The sequence below is a fragment of the Synchiropus splendidus genome, chromosome 1 (genome assembly GCF_027744825.2).
Source record: "Synchiropus splendidus isolate RoL2022-P1 chromosome 1, RoL_Sspl_1.0, whole genome shotgun sequence".
Lineage (NCBI taxonomy): Eukaryota > Metazoa > Chordata > Actinopteri > Syngnathiformes > Callionymidae > Synchiropus > Synchiropus splendidus.
In genome coordinates this window covers 28,336,260-28,350,316 of record NC_071334.1, presented here as the reverse complement: position 1 = coordinate 28,350,316, position 14,057 = coordinate 28,336,260, and the positions used below count along the sequence as shown (strand labels likewise).

Sequence of the window (14,057 nt, the reverse complement as noted above, 5' to 3'; positions counted from 1 at the left end):
AGTACTTTTGTGAATATATATGAACATTGTTTAACATATGCCAATTGGCACTGTACCAGCAAATATACTACCCAACCTAGTAACAACACATTGCATGTACTCTACCCCTCAACTTATGGTAATAATAATGGTAACATTTTAGGGAGCCTATATTAACTATTCATAAACAAATGACTTGTTTATTTACTTGGCAACTATAGTGTTGTTTAGAGTAAACTTTCGGTTTAAGGGTAAAATAGGGTCAGGGTAAAATGTAGTCAGTGTGACCGTAGTAATGAGTGATGCAGTGTTAGATGAATCACTCCATTGGCTTTACACATGGCTGACTCTGGGTGGAATATTTAGTAGCTGCTTGAATTGTAGTATTGTCACTTCAGTGATGAGGATGCTGAGATGATCATTATCATGTCTTTTGAACGCAGCTCAGCGTGAAGGAAGTGGTGGGGTCTTCACACCTTCTCCATCATCCACATGTGTTTTTGTCGAGGAACCGGAGCAGAGCTCTGCGGAGGGATGCGTCACTGGATTAGTGCCTGAGAATCTTACCCTGCCTCCTCCAGTCTGAGCCGCAGAGGAACCCGGAGAAAGACTCAGTGCTCGCTGGACGCTTCCTCCGCCACACCAAGCCTTCCACATGAGCCAGCCAAGCCTTACCTGCCCACCAGGATGACCAGAGAACAGCATTCTCTACTACTGCTCCTCCTGCTTCACTTGAGTTTGGGTACGATGTGCTTTTTTCCTCCTGTGTCAGTGTGTTGAGTTAAGACTTGTAGCCTCTTATCTGGTTAATCCTCTAACCCAGAGAAGCCATGTTCATCTTAGAGTTTAGACTTATCATGTTGCCTTTTATCCAAATGTGCCGTGTGAAACCTGCTGTATGTATCATTTCTCACTATTCCTCCTCCTGCCTTCACCTCCTGCCCTTTTAGCAAGTGAGTGGATTCCTTTATAAGAACAAACCTTAATGTCAATGTTGATCATTTAGCTTAGACCTCTGGAATCATAATTCCGTCTCTCCTCAAAGGACAATCAGACTACGCCCCATATTTCTTCGATAATGGGCCGAGCAGCACGACGGGCAACATGGCGCTGTTTAGCATCTCTGAGGACACACCAGTTGGTAAGTGCCTCACATTAAATAAACACAAGAGAGTGACGGTGTGGCTGCTCAATGAGGCTTTGATCACCCGCTGTAGTGAAGGCTGGACAGTGACGGAAAACAAGATTTACGTAAGGTAAACACTTCAGGTGGTGACTTGTTGACCTGTTTTCAGATGTGACCTTTATCATCTTGGTGATACTTTATCACTGATATCAACAAAGGCAAGCAGGGCGTTTTTCTTTATCGAGTATTTATTAGTGGTTTAAAGTGAAATGTGGTTTCACTTTTGAACGTGTTAGCAAGTAGAAACGGCAGCAAACACTGGCTTTCTGTTTGGATATTTTTTTGTTGACAGTCATAATTTGTTTGAATCATATACCAGGGTGATCCACCCTCCCACCCCCCCAAAAAAACCTGGTCTACAGCTAATCAAGAAGCGATAGAGAACATTGTAGCTGGGGGAAAGCTTTGGCATTTACTGAGTTGGGCACAATAGACACGCTAGTTTTTAGTCATGAGAAGTAGACTTCTCCCCAGTCTGCAGCCGTCCTCGCGCGGTTCATCTCCTCATATGTGACTTGAGTTCCACGAGCAACGGACTTTAGTCATTGCGAGTTTTATTTGGGGATTTTTCCTTGAAAAACATATTGAAAAGCAACACGTTCATGTTCATCTTTGTTTTATCCGTTTGTTTTGTTGTTTCCATTTCATGAAATGTATATAAGTGTGATCACATGAGATTTCATCTTTAAAAAGAGATCATTTTTCTGAAAGCATGGCATTTAAGCCGTGGCGTCACCATTGTTTACATGTGGCAGAAACCATATATACTACACCATGAGTGTCTGTTGCCATGTTGGAGGGTGTTCAGGTCCTTTTGGTTTTTGCTTATCTTCACCATTCTTTGAGAGAATTGGAAGGTCTGACTTCACATCAGAGTTAAACTAGAATAATGCCTGTGGAACTCACGGCTAGAGAGAACTGTTGAGTCAGAATGATTTGACTCCTGTCACAAAATGTTAGACCATCGTTCAGAGGGCATAAAATAATATTCCCAAAGGACACGTCGTCAACATTTGTATTGACATAGTTGACTTATACCTGTTTAAGCCTGGTGCCAAGTGGTTTGTGTATTCTCAGTCTCATGTGAAGCATGCAACCTTTCCGTCTTGATGAAGAAAGTTATATTTTAGATGGTAGGCAATGTGCTGGCCGTTTTCTTAGACAAGGATATAAATGTGATTTATGACTTTCCAGGTCAGTAGTTAAAGTTAAAATATTCCAGTAAATAGTCATGAACGCAAGATAACAATGGAAACTGTCACCATGTTGAGATCTTAAGCAACATTCTCATTTCAAATGATCACACAGACACACACATATAATATTCACAAAAAAAAAGTCTGGGAGAGAAGAAAAAATAAGTCATTTGTTCTTGCTTGTTCATTTCAGGAACACTGATCTACATCCTGAACGGTACCGATCCAGAGGGAGACCCAGTCAGATACGATCTGGCTTTTGAAAAGGGCTCCAAAGAATATTTCAGGGTCGACCCTAAATCGGGAAACGTGACTCTGGTTTTGGAGCTGGACAGAGAGGTATTCAGACTTTTACCGTGACATATGATTTTCAGCAGTGATACATTAGTTGAACATGAAAACGAAGATTAATTTTCTTTTTTGGCTCATGTCACCAGACTGGCGTACACATTCTTAAAGTCTCGTGCACTTATGTGGTTGTTTTTTTCTTGTAGGAGGAAGATGAAATCTCTTTTCAAGTGAGCATCACAGATGGTCGTAATAAAGTAAGTTCAGACCATCTCCTGTTCAGAATGAATTCGCTTTAATCCATTTAAACCAGTGTAGGTTTACAATATACAACCCCCCCTGACATTAAACTCCCAAGTCCAAAACAACGCCAACTATAGCTAGACAGTTAGTTAGAAATGTTTCATTATAAAGATTATTTATAGTAAATCTCTAGTCAATGAAAAAACAAGTATGTTCCATCAACGAAAAATGAGACTGACAATTGAATTGTATTTGTAAATCACTCTGATATTCTGATGCATAAATAGAGGCCGGGAAAATGCACTGCAATGTTGCATGCAATGTTAGGTGCAAAAATATTGACAGGAAAATTAAACATTCACGTGCACTCAGGGAACTGTTCTGATTATGAAGTGGGAATCCATCTGGCTTCAACTTCATTGTTTCCTGTTTAATTCTGTCTTCTCTTCCTCCCTTTTAAGGTGGTTGAGAAGGTTCAGATGTTTGTCACCGATGCCAACGATGAGCCTCCCCAGTTCCAAAATCTGCCCTTCATCATCACCATCCCAGAGGTAGGGTCCACCCAAAAGTGAGTTGGTGGCTTTGAGAATCGGCAGCTCACGTTCTGGTGTGTGGTTTCTTCAGGACTCACTGCCTGGTACGAGCATCTACAGGGTCCAGGCGGTCGACAAGGACATGGGCTCTGGAGGCAGCGTTTCATATTCCCTCGTACAGGTGAGTGTCGACTCTGTTGCTACGCCAGTGACGTGCTGTCGCCACCTTGTCATGGAGCGGTTAAAGCAAGTCTCCCCTCTGAATGCCAGTGGTGTGCAGCGCTGGTGCAAACATGTTCTATTTCTGGCTGTGAGATAACAGTTTTTGAAAAGTGTGATGTGACACAACTGAGTCTCTCAACTTGGTGGGGCCAGTACTTTGAGTCTGTTGACATCTCATGACTCACTGATGTGTCTGTCGTCAATCTGCCACCGCATTATGACTGGCAGCCCAATAGACTTATAGGACAGACAGAACCGCTGCGCCAACTGGTCCGAACATCCCAAATGTAAGGCAAGAAACTTGGCGATTGCAACTGTTGGGATGAATGTCGGTTGACCCAAACTCCAAGCATCAGAAGGTTGATGAAAATGTCCAAGAAGGTCAGAGAGCTGTTGCTGTTTAGTTCACTTTGCATTTGACAAATAAACCAGCTCCACCGAGTGCAACACTGTCAGCCAATAAGAACCACAGGCTGGGGCTAAATATTGCATTTTGGAGACAATTCTCTTCTTGTTGAGGCCATCTACTCTACCTGGGTGTGGAAATTGTATACAAACTAGTCTTAGTATTTTTATCTCTCACGTTTTTCAAGTGAAAGTTGTAATCAGATTCTTGGTTCTTAGTCTGACCCGCCTTCAGTGAGTCTTCAGATATGAGTCTCAGATCTCGGTCTGGTTGGTGCATATATGAGATTGTTTTGAGCTTGTCTTAATTCAAAGGCTGGTTTGGGTCTGAATTCGGGTTTAAGGCCTGAAAGTTGAGGCCCTGTTTGTGAGCGAACACTGCAAAACCCTGAGGAGAGTAACCTTTGAGACAGCTGGAGAAGTATTGGCATGTCCAGCCAGATAGTGAGGTGCGAGTAATTCACTGTTGTGTTGACAAAGGAGCTCAGCCAGGTGGACAAGCTGTCCATGTTGTGATCAACAGATAAAGTGACGGTCGGTCACAGACTGTGCTGTGGAAACAAGCAGGGTGCTTTAATCCAGTAAACTCTCTGTACATCTTAGGGGCCTTCTCAAGTTCGGCCCCAATGATTTGATACTTCATTGACAAAAATGAAGAGATGCGACTTGTGATGCTCTCTGTATGATCGATTCATGAGTAGTTAATTTGCAACAGTTGGCAACACAAAGAGGTTTCTCCGATCTTATCAAGCATCTGAATCCTGACACAACCGTCGGGCTTCAGACGTGGTGCCTAGAGATCAGTGCAGCGGCGTGTGGTGTGACAGATTAATCTCATATTGGAGAGCAGACTGGAAATGGTGCTACTTGAGTGGATTAAATTCCAATTACATTTGAGCAAGGCAGCGGAGGCTTAATAATGGCTTAGGTTTTTGTCCTGAGCCATGCGCCAGGACTGAACACCAGTCCCTGGTGATTTAGAGTTGAGACAATAAGTGTAATGTAAAGACGAGTCATCTGTTGCCAGACCTCCCCGTTCTCCAAGTTCACCATTGACGGGCACAGTGGGATCCTCCGAGTCAAACCAGGGGAGACGCTTGACTACGAGACCACACCCACTCACTTTGTGACTGTGATGGCAAAGGTGAGAGGTCAACAATATCATCTTCTTCTCTCACAATGCACCTGTAGCAAGTATGAATAAAATAAATAAAGTATTTCAAATGTTCATATTTCACATGTTCCAGTACTTATTATGATGCTAAAATGTGAGCGGTTGTTGAACAGATCACTTCGGTTCTCAACCAGAAATACTTTCAATGGCCCATTTATCTCTATTTCATTTGCTTTATTTGCAGGATGGTGGAGGAAAGTACAAAGGGAAACATCAAGTTCTAACGTCCACTGCAACCATAACCATCAACATAATTGATGTGCAGGACATGCCCCCGGCCTTCATCGGCACTCCCTACTTTGGTTACATCTATGAAGTCTCAGTCCCTGTGAGTCCACTTTGTATTCATCTCATCCAGTAGGAGCATTTTCTCGGTTATTAAAAGATTTTTTCTCCCATTTTTTTTTCCATTCAGGGCTCCGAAGTTTTCACTGTGTACGCTAAAGATGGAGATCAAGGCAATCCAAACCCGATTCACTACTCCATTGTCAACGGTAGGTTTTTATTGTTGCGCTTGCCAATTTTAAAATGATGTTTGTGTTCATATCGGCATGAAAAATATTTGCAGCAGACTACCAGATGGTGATGCAACTTTAAATACATGTATTTATTTTTGTCAAAATCTGTATTGCTATTGATGAATCTCACTTAACACATGGTGGTTTCCCCAAACACCACAGGCAGCGACGGTGTCTTTGACATGAACAGCACCAGCGGCTGCATCACCTTGACCACATTTCCAAACATGCTGAAAAGTGAGCTGTATGAAGTTAAAGTGAAGGTAGCCTTAAATGTTACTCATCCGAGATAATACACCTTGCCTTACTTTTTCAATGCGAAGGCTAAATGTGTTTTTTTGTTTTTTCAATTCAGGCCTCTGAAGTGGGACCAGACGGGCGTCACCACGACTATGACCTCACCGTGGTGACAGTTCGAGTGGTGGATCTCAACAACCATCCACCAACGTTCTACGGAGAGAATGGGCCACAGAGCAAATTTGAAGTGACCATGTATGAGCACCCACCTGCAGGAGAGATCCTGCGGGGGTTCAAGATCACGGTCAACGACTCGGATCAGGTAGATTTATCTGTAGTTGTTCCACCAAAACAAAGCCAAGGGAAACAAATATTTTTAAATAGATTCAAGTTGATCATCTACAGATAAATGTTGGCCACAATGCTACTTTTCTCTCTGAAAATAAAGTAATATGACACTTCCATCACCGCTTTAAATGTATTAAGAAAGAATAAACACTGGATTCATTTTCTCAATGAGAATCTGACTTATATAATTTCTTCATTATGATGTTGGATAATGTCTTCAAGACTAATGGAACCCTAACTATTCCAGCACTTGTTTACAGCACAATGTGACTGATTTTGGTTCTTGTTCATTGGTTTTGTTTAGGGAGCAAATGCTAAGTTCAAACTCAGACTTGTGGGTCCAAGTCGAGTCCTTCGTGTGGTGCCCCAGACGGTTTTGAACGAAGCCCAGGTGACCATCATCGTGGAGGACTCCACTGGCATTGATTATGAGAAGGGACCGAGACTTTCTTTCACGGTGAGGCCGACCAGACGGGTTTCTGTGTCATGTGCTGCAGTTTGACATTGACAGTTGATAGACTGTAAATTGGTAATTACTCCATTATAACACTTGAATAATTAATTACAACATAATACGGTTTTAAATACTAGGGCTTGTCAAATTATTATTAGGTTTTTTGTAGTAGTAGTAGGAGTAGGAGTGAAATGTAGCGACACAATCCAACAATTTGTGCCTTTTTGTGTTATGATTCAAAATCATGATAAAAAAATATACTGTATACATATAAATAGATTTTTTAAAATGTGTTCTGCGGCTTGTGACGCAACTTCGGAGTCTGCTATTAAAGCTTTCGACACAGCCGCGACTACTCTTTCCACCAGTTCCACAACAGCTCAATTTGTTGCACTGAATTACATGAAATGTGGCTCACATTTTTGTGGAAACAACTCCCAAACTAAAGTTCATCCAAATGACATTATTGTTATTTTTATTTTTATTTTGTATCATGGCGGAAAGTATTGAACTTTGTATTTTTGTTACTGTTAATCAAATATTGAATGCAAATATACAACATTTTTGTTATTTATTTATGTATAATTTAGAGCTTTGTTCTGTATAAAATTGTTTTTAATGATTAAGATTTAACACAATGGTTCTCAGCTTCTTCTTGTTGAGCGTTTCTTCATGTGCCACACGTTTCTAGATGGGATGTTTGCCCTCATAAAATGTATCAATATTATGCTATGTAATAATAAGACATTGTATTGCTATGCAAAATATACAAGATTTGCACGTACTTTAACAAAACAATCCCATTTTCCCTAATCATTTTAATATAGGAGTGTGCCAAACTTCACATGACTGATCTGCTGTATCATTCAAGATATACATCTTCTCACTCCCTTGTGCTGTTGCAGCTACTTGCTGTGGAGCTGGACACTCCTGAGCGCTTCAGTTCCACGGCAGACATTGTCATCAACTTACTGGACACCAACGACAACGTCCCCAAATTCAGCTCAGAGTATTACATTGCCAGAGTCCCAGAAAACTCGCCCGGCGGTGCCAGCGTCATCACTCTCACGGTGAGTCAGTTGCTGGGAGGCAGCTTTTGTGTTATCTTTAAGAATCAATCAAAACTATCTAATAGAGGTGAGTGTTAGGAGGTGGTTAGACATGGAAGTATCAGGTAAGTGAAGGAGGGAGACAAGGATTGAGGATCATGGATGTGACAAAGGAGGACATGAAGAGGATGGGGTGAACTTGGAGATTTGTTTTCTTTATATTTCTGTAGAAACTGTTTATGATCTGTTTATCTGCAACAGAAAGAAAAGCTTACATTCATCCCTTTCTTAACCACACTCACCCCACCCTCTCCTCGACATCTTAAGACTCCTAGTGATGACTCTCCATTTATCAGCTCACCATGACGTCAAATCATAACCTGCCCAGTCCTATTGATTCCTAGTCTGGTTTCTAGAAAAGACAATTCATTACGACTGCGTCTCAATCTTTGCCATCATCAGGCCAGCGATCCAGACTCAGGACCCTGGGGGGAAGTCAAGTACACCATCTATGGGTCTGGAGCAGATCTGTAAGTATTGTGGAGAACCTTGTTGCAAAATAGAGTTAAATGGACAGAGTCAGATACACTTTGATTCTCAGCAAGTTGCACAAATATTAAACACAACTAAATCTTTGCACACAACTCTACAAGCCTATTGTTCAAATCAAAACCCACTTCTTTTCATTTCATGGTGACAAATCCTACAGTTAAAAAGCTGTGACTGAGCGAGGTCTGTTCTTAACAAGGGTTTGGCTTCACCCCAACTCAGTGAGTTTTCATGCTGTTGGTGTGATCTCTCAACAAGCTTTGCTTCCTTAAAACCAAAATAAATATCACACATCAGCCCTTGTCTTCATTAGAACACAAGATTTCAGAGCAACAATGGAGCGAGTTTTGCTTGAAACAGGATTGAGGAGTTAAAGAAACTTAGACAACACAAGTGTGCGTGTGTTCATCCATGAAGCTCTAAAACAGTGAGATTGTGCACAACAGCTCGCTGTGAAACGGCTGCAGGATGCAGGCTAATCTCTTAATTGGATTGGGGTGTTAAAAATAGACCAGCGGGCTCATCTCACATGGGGAGAGCCAATTAACATGCAATGTGACAGCTGGAGACACGGCAGCTTTGAAAAGTGTGTAGAGAAGAGAAAGTGCAAATTTATGCTTGGCTACAGGCAGCAGCCTGAGTTAATTGCGTGAAAGTTATCAGTTTCAAAGCAACGCCAGAGTTCTCTCTTGGGAGAGCTGAGCGGCGGAAGCAAGGGAAAGTTGAAAAAAAAACTTTAAAAGCAACATGTGAATTGCGAGTTGCACTGTGTTTAATGCCAAGTATGTTTTGTTTTCATTTACACTGTAGTGCTCAACAACAGCCAAGGTGATCAAAGTATGTTTTTTTTAATCAAAACATATGTGTGATACACCTCAATAAAAATGCAAGCATTTTAAATTGATTCTGGCGTTCAATGCTAGTCAAGCTCCACTGTCACAATTGTTCCATTTCAAGATGTCACTGGTGATGACATTCACCTAACTTCCTGTAAGTCTAAAGTTTACCTCTGTCTACTGCAGCTGCTATTACGTGTGCTACCTCTTCTTTTTTATCATTCATATTCATGCTGATAGTAGTACTTCTCTTGCATCAAGTACCGTAGCTTCAACTCTTGCGTTCGCTACTGCTTACAGATGAATAAAATATCTGATTTGTGGGTACGTGTCAGGAGTATAAAAGGCACATCCCAGTTGAGGTGTGAAGGACACCAAAGAAGCACAGGGCGCAACACAAAGTTCAACAATTTAAGAAGTCCAAAATATAGAATCGTAATAGACACGCACTAGAAGTCCAAACGGTCCAAAATATGAGATCACAATTCAACCAAAGTGTACAAACCAGGGATAAAACAGAACCAGTGGAGCAGAAGAACTGAAAAAAGCCCAAATACACCTGGAAGTCAGAACATTCATGCAGTAAATAACTAATAGGCCCCTGGGCAAATGGAGTTCAAGGTGCAGCTAGTCTTTACCAGTCGGGACAGTCTGGCGCAGGAGCTGTGTGCCATTGGTGGGAAGAGTGGTGCCAAAATTAAATCTAAATAAAAGCAGATCATAACAGAAGGATTCTTCTGTTTGAATGAAATATCACTAGCACTCTGTACACACACTGACCATGTATTTAGGTGGGTTCAGACCAGTGTTTATATCATTCCACACACGCACAAGTGACACACACACACACTCAAGCACTGGTCGCGGGACAGCTGTGATGGTGACTAACTTCATGTTCTTTGAACTTCACAAGCTTTTCCATCCACCCATCAACTGGCCTCATCTCCACACAACCCTGGACCACACTGGACGCGGAAGTCCGCTCCAAGTATAACTTCTACATCAAGGCTGAGGACTCCGAGGGGAAGTACAGCGTAGCTGAGGTCTTTGTCAGCGTGCAGGACATGAATGACCACCCACCAGCTTTCAATGATCGCCTACTGGAGAAGACCATGATCATCGGAACACCAGTCAAAGTGGAGGTACACTGGAACCTGTTTTTGAATTGAGTAAAAGCAAAAACACTTAGGTGTATTCTGGTCTAAAGACATCATTTAATAGGACTGAGCATCACATGTTTACCCTTTGACTTCTTCAGGCAATTGATGAAGATGCAGAGTCTCCCAACAACGTCATAGAGTACTCCATCATGACGGCCGACCCCGACAACGCCTTCGACATCGACCCTGACACGGGTGAAATCCAGCTGAAGCCCTACATCAAGTCCATGGAGATTGTCCAGAACATCACCAAGCAGAAGGACTGCAAGTGGTCCCTGGTGGTCCAGGCCCGAGACCGAGGCTCGCCGTCCTTCAGCACCACTGCCGTGGTCAACATTGACATCACAGAAGCGGTAAGACTTCACCACTGAAATGCGCTTGCTCTGCTTCCAGCAGGCCTGAGCTCTAGTTGGCAGTAGATTCAAGCATTTCAATCCATAAATATCATGATTTCATCATTCAAAATGTGGAGCACTGGTCACAGCTTTTGAGTCAAAAACCAGATCAAATCACTGCTATTTTTGATTCTTTGTGATATATTTTTAAATAATAATAAATAATAATAAAAATAATAAAATAATAAATTAGAAATTGTGGCGCTAGTCTCGTAAAGTCATGGTCACCAAGAGAGAGAATCCTGGTGTCAGGTCTGAAAAGTGAACTGAAGTCTGGTTTTGTCAACAAGAGCTGTGATCTCCGTCCATATCTCTAGCCTGTTGCCATCATGTGTCTGCCCTTCACCCTGCATGATGAGATGACTCTCTCTCTGGTTCTTTGTGTTGCTGTTGTGTATCGTGCTCTTACAGATCAAAGGCCGAATCATTTCATACATCATGGGCCTCAGCAGACGACCGCTGACTGTTTTTGGAATTTGTTTCAGCATTGTCATCTCACTCGTCTTGCTAACCATCTGCATATCCACCATCCTGTACTGTGACTCGGTGAAAAAGTCCAGAATCAACCCCGAGAGTAACTATATCAAAGTGGTCCGGCGAGTCAAGTGAGAAAAGCGCTGCCATTGTTGTTTTTCACCACCTGTTCTTTTTTTTTTTTTTAACTTTTCTATCGGTCCACTTTTGTATGGAGACAAAACTGGGACTATGAAACAAGGTAATGATTGTAAATAAGCTGTACATAACTTTTATAGAGAAATATTGTGAACAATATTTACATTTCTGTTTGAACCAAATGTCACTTGAACTTTAAAACTGGATTTTCTCACGATATAATCTTTTCTTTTTTTTTACTTTACTTTCTCACCAAAATCTGCCATAACCAGTGTTCTTCATCATCATCATCATCACGGCATCAACCAATGTAATGATTTTACAACTTGTTTTGCTCGGTATTAATAGACTCTCAGTACTAAAGTTCATTAAAATGGCAGCGCAGAAATACAATTTACTGCATGCATGATCGAAGACAAGCAAACAATTAGTTTGTCGCGTTTGTGTTGCTGACACAGCAGGAGTAATCACACTGACAAATCCACCAAAAACCAACACGCCGCAGATGACTACATCTCATCTTTTTCTTCTTTGACCGCTCATGATTGGTCAAAATGTTGGTCACACGTCATTGGTCAAAAACAAAGCATGCAACTTCTGGAGTGCCTGAACACGCAGGTCTGCCTGGTGGGGGAGTGGAACCAAGGACCATCACGCCGGGAAGTTAAATGGTGGTTGAGTCTAGAGTTGATCCTGGATTTCCCCACTGTGGGACCATCTAAAGTGTGTTGTCAGTGGCTTGACATTTTGGCAGAGATGCAGTAGCCTTAGTTGCGCTGGACTTGCTTGGGCTTCCACCGTCATCGCTTCTGCTCATCCTCCATCACGCTTCCTACTTCCGTGCTGCTGCTGCTGCAACTCGCCCCAAACCTGACCTGTGCTCTGTTTTCACAGACTCCTCTCAGGGGGCCGATGGCAGCCCTTTTAAAGAGAAGTAGGGAGGACCCCATGACCGCTCTGGGCATGGTCACCCTAATCGTTGGCCTGTTAGTCGGGGCCACCGTCCTGATCTCCACAGCTATGTTCATGCGCAACTCAAAGTCCAACCGTATCATACCTGCGCGACGCAAAATCATCAGAAAGCGTCTGAGGGACGAGCAACAGTGGACATTCAAAATGCCCGCTTTCAATTTTCACAACCCCTCGGCTAAGTTCCGCATGGATGCAGAGGGCGGCCCAACTCATGGCAGCAGCAGCCCGAGGACGAGGCCTCCTCCCCCCTCTTTGCCTCCCCCTCCTCCGGCTAACACAAGACCCAGCGAGCGGCCACGAGCTGTGCCCACCATATCTGGAACGCTGGCCTCTAAAGGCTCGAAAAAGTTGAAATCTTTCCGTCGTAAAGAAGGCAACATGAGCTCCGCGTTAGTGTCGGAGCTGAAGATGAAGCTGGAGCAGAAGATCATAGAGAACAACCAAGGCTACTACTGAACACACTCTGCATTCAGAGTATTTCAGTGAGCCAACTGTACTTTGACACAGGCATTTGGCAAATGGTTTAAAATCCACGCCAGCCGTCTGATTTCAAGTTGGCTAGCCTGAATGATGAGCTACACGAGCATATTGTATTACTTTATATGTATGGGATACATCTTTATGGTTCCCTTCAGGATTCTGACTTCTGTTGCTAACAGTTGCTAGTCACCACCAGCTAGCCTGAGCGATTGTACAGAAGCTCCACAGTTCCTACATTCATGTCATTGGAGTGTGTTAAATTAAGAAATGTCAATAAACTCTTAAACATCAAAACCAGTGTATAATGCTTAGTTTCAACTGGATTACTTTTATTTTCATTCATGTCCTGATCTGTGAAAGGCTGTTTTCAGGTGGTTTGGAAGTGGATTATGTCATAAAATATAATTAAAAAAAGAGATTTGCATTGAACTGAATTTCATTTACCTCCTTGGATGAGAAATGCTGACTGACACTGTTTTTACTTTTTCTACAATGCTTCTGTTGCTGTCTGCGTCAATAATGTGCCACGGTAGAGACAAGAGCTGCTTTGTTTTCTGTGCTCAGTTCTGGAGAAAATGCTTTTCTTGTTTATAAAAATGTTTCAATTGTACAGTGTTTCTTTTGTGCCCCTGCAGTATGGAAATATAATGATTAGACTTTTGCTTGGATTTCACAAGGTCACATTGATGTACATGAAATGTTAGATGATTCCAATATGCATTCTTTGTTTTGTGGATAGTGTCATATCTCTTGAAAAATCACTGTCATAAATTGAAATCAGTGTATCTGAAATCTCATATTTGTACCGTCTTTGAAACGTCTTGACTTTGAATAAATATTTGAAACTGTTTTACTTACATTTGTTTTTTGTTATATGTAATTGAACGAAGATACATTTGAGATTTGGATTTTCTGAATTGTTCATCTATCTAAATATAACTACGAGTTTGGTAGGTTTCGCTTCTGATCGTGCGAGTTTCTATTTTAGATTTGGCATCTGAAAGGCTGTAATCCATCTTACCAGGAAACCGACTGTCCAGAGTTGACTGAAAGGACTGTGACTCATTTACCTCACCTGGCCTTGTGTCCTCACATCACACATTATCTCCTGGTATTACTTGAATAAATATTTATTTCAATCCTCTGAAACATGTTACTTCACATGTTACATGACTATTTTACAGTTATTACATCACATGGCTTATTAATAGATACAGTGCT

The 14,057-nt window shown here is 42.0% G+C and overlaps 1 protein-coding gene across 3 annotated transcripts; it reads left to right on the top strand.

Moving 5' to 3' along the window:
• Window positions 1-549: 549 nt before the first annotated feature.
• LOC128752723 (cadherin-related family member 1-like) lies at window positions 550-13,684 on the top strand. Of its 3 annotated transcripts, none has more exons than XM_053854240.1 (17): window positions 550-721; window positions 1,025-1,120; window positions 2,555-2,700; window positions 2,856-2,906; window positions 3,354-3,443; window positions 3,517-3,606; window positions 5,080-5,196; window positions 5,411-5,554; window positions 5,642-5,720; window positions 5,907-6,007; window positions 6,100-6,303; window positions 6,634-6,786; window positions 7,689-7,853; window positions 8,295-8,362; window positions 10,131-10,359; window positions 10,476-10,730; window positions 12,279-13,684. In XM_053854240.1, exons 1-17 carry the CDS (start codon window positions 667-669, stop codon window positions 12,810-12,812), a joined length of 2,577 nt encoding a protein of 858 aa, XP_053710215.1. In that variant the 5' UTR covers window positions 550-666; the 3' UTR covers window positions 12,813-13,684. The 3 variants fall into 3 exon arrangements, with proteins under 3 accessions (XP_053710215.1, XP_053710217.1, XP_053710216.1); XM_053854242.1 differs by lacking the exon at window positions 12,279-13,684 and adding an exon at window positions 11,258-12,267; XM_053854241.1 differs by lacking the exon at window positions 12,279-13,684 and adding an exon at window positions 11,184-12,267.
• The last annotated feature ends 373 nt before the right edge of the window (window positions 13,685-14,057 follow it).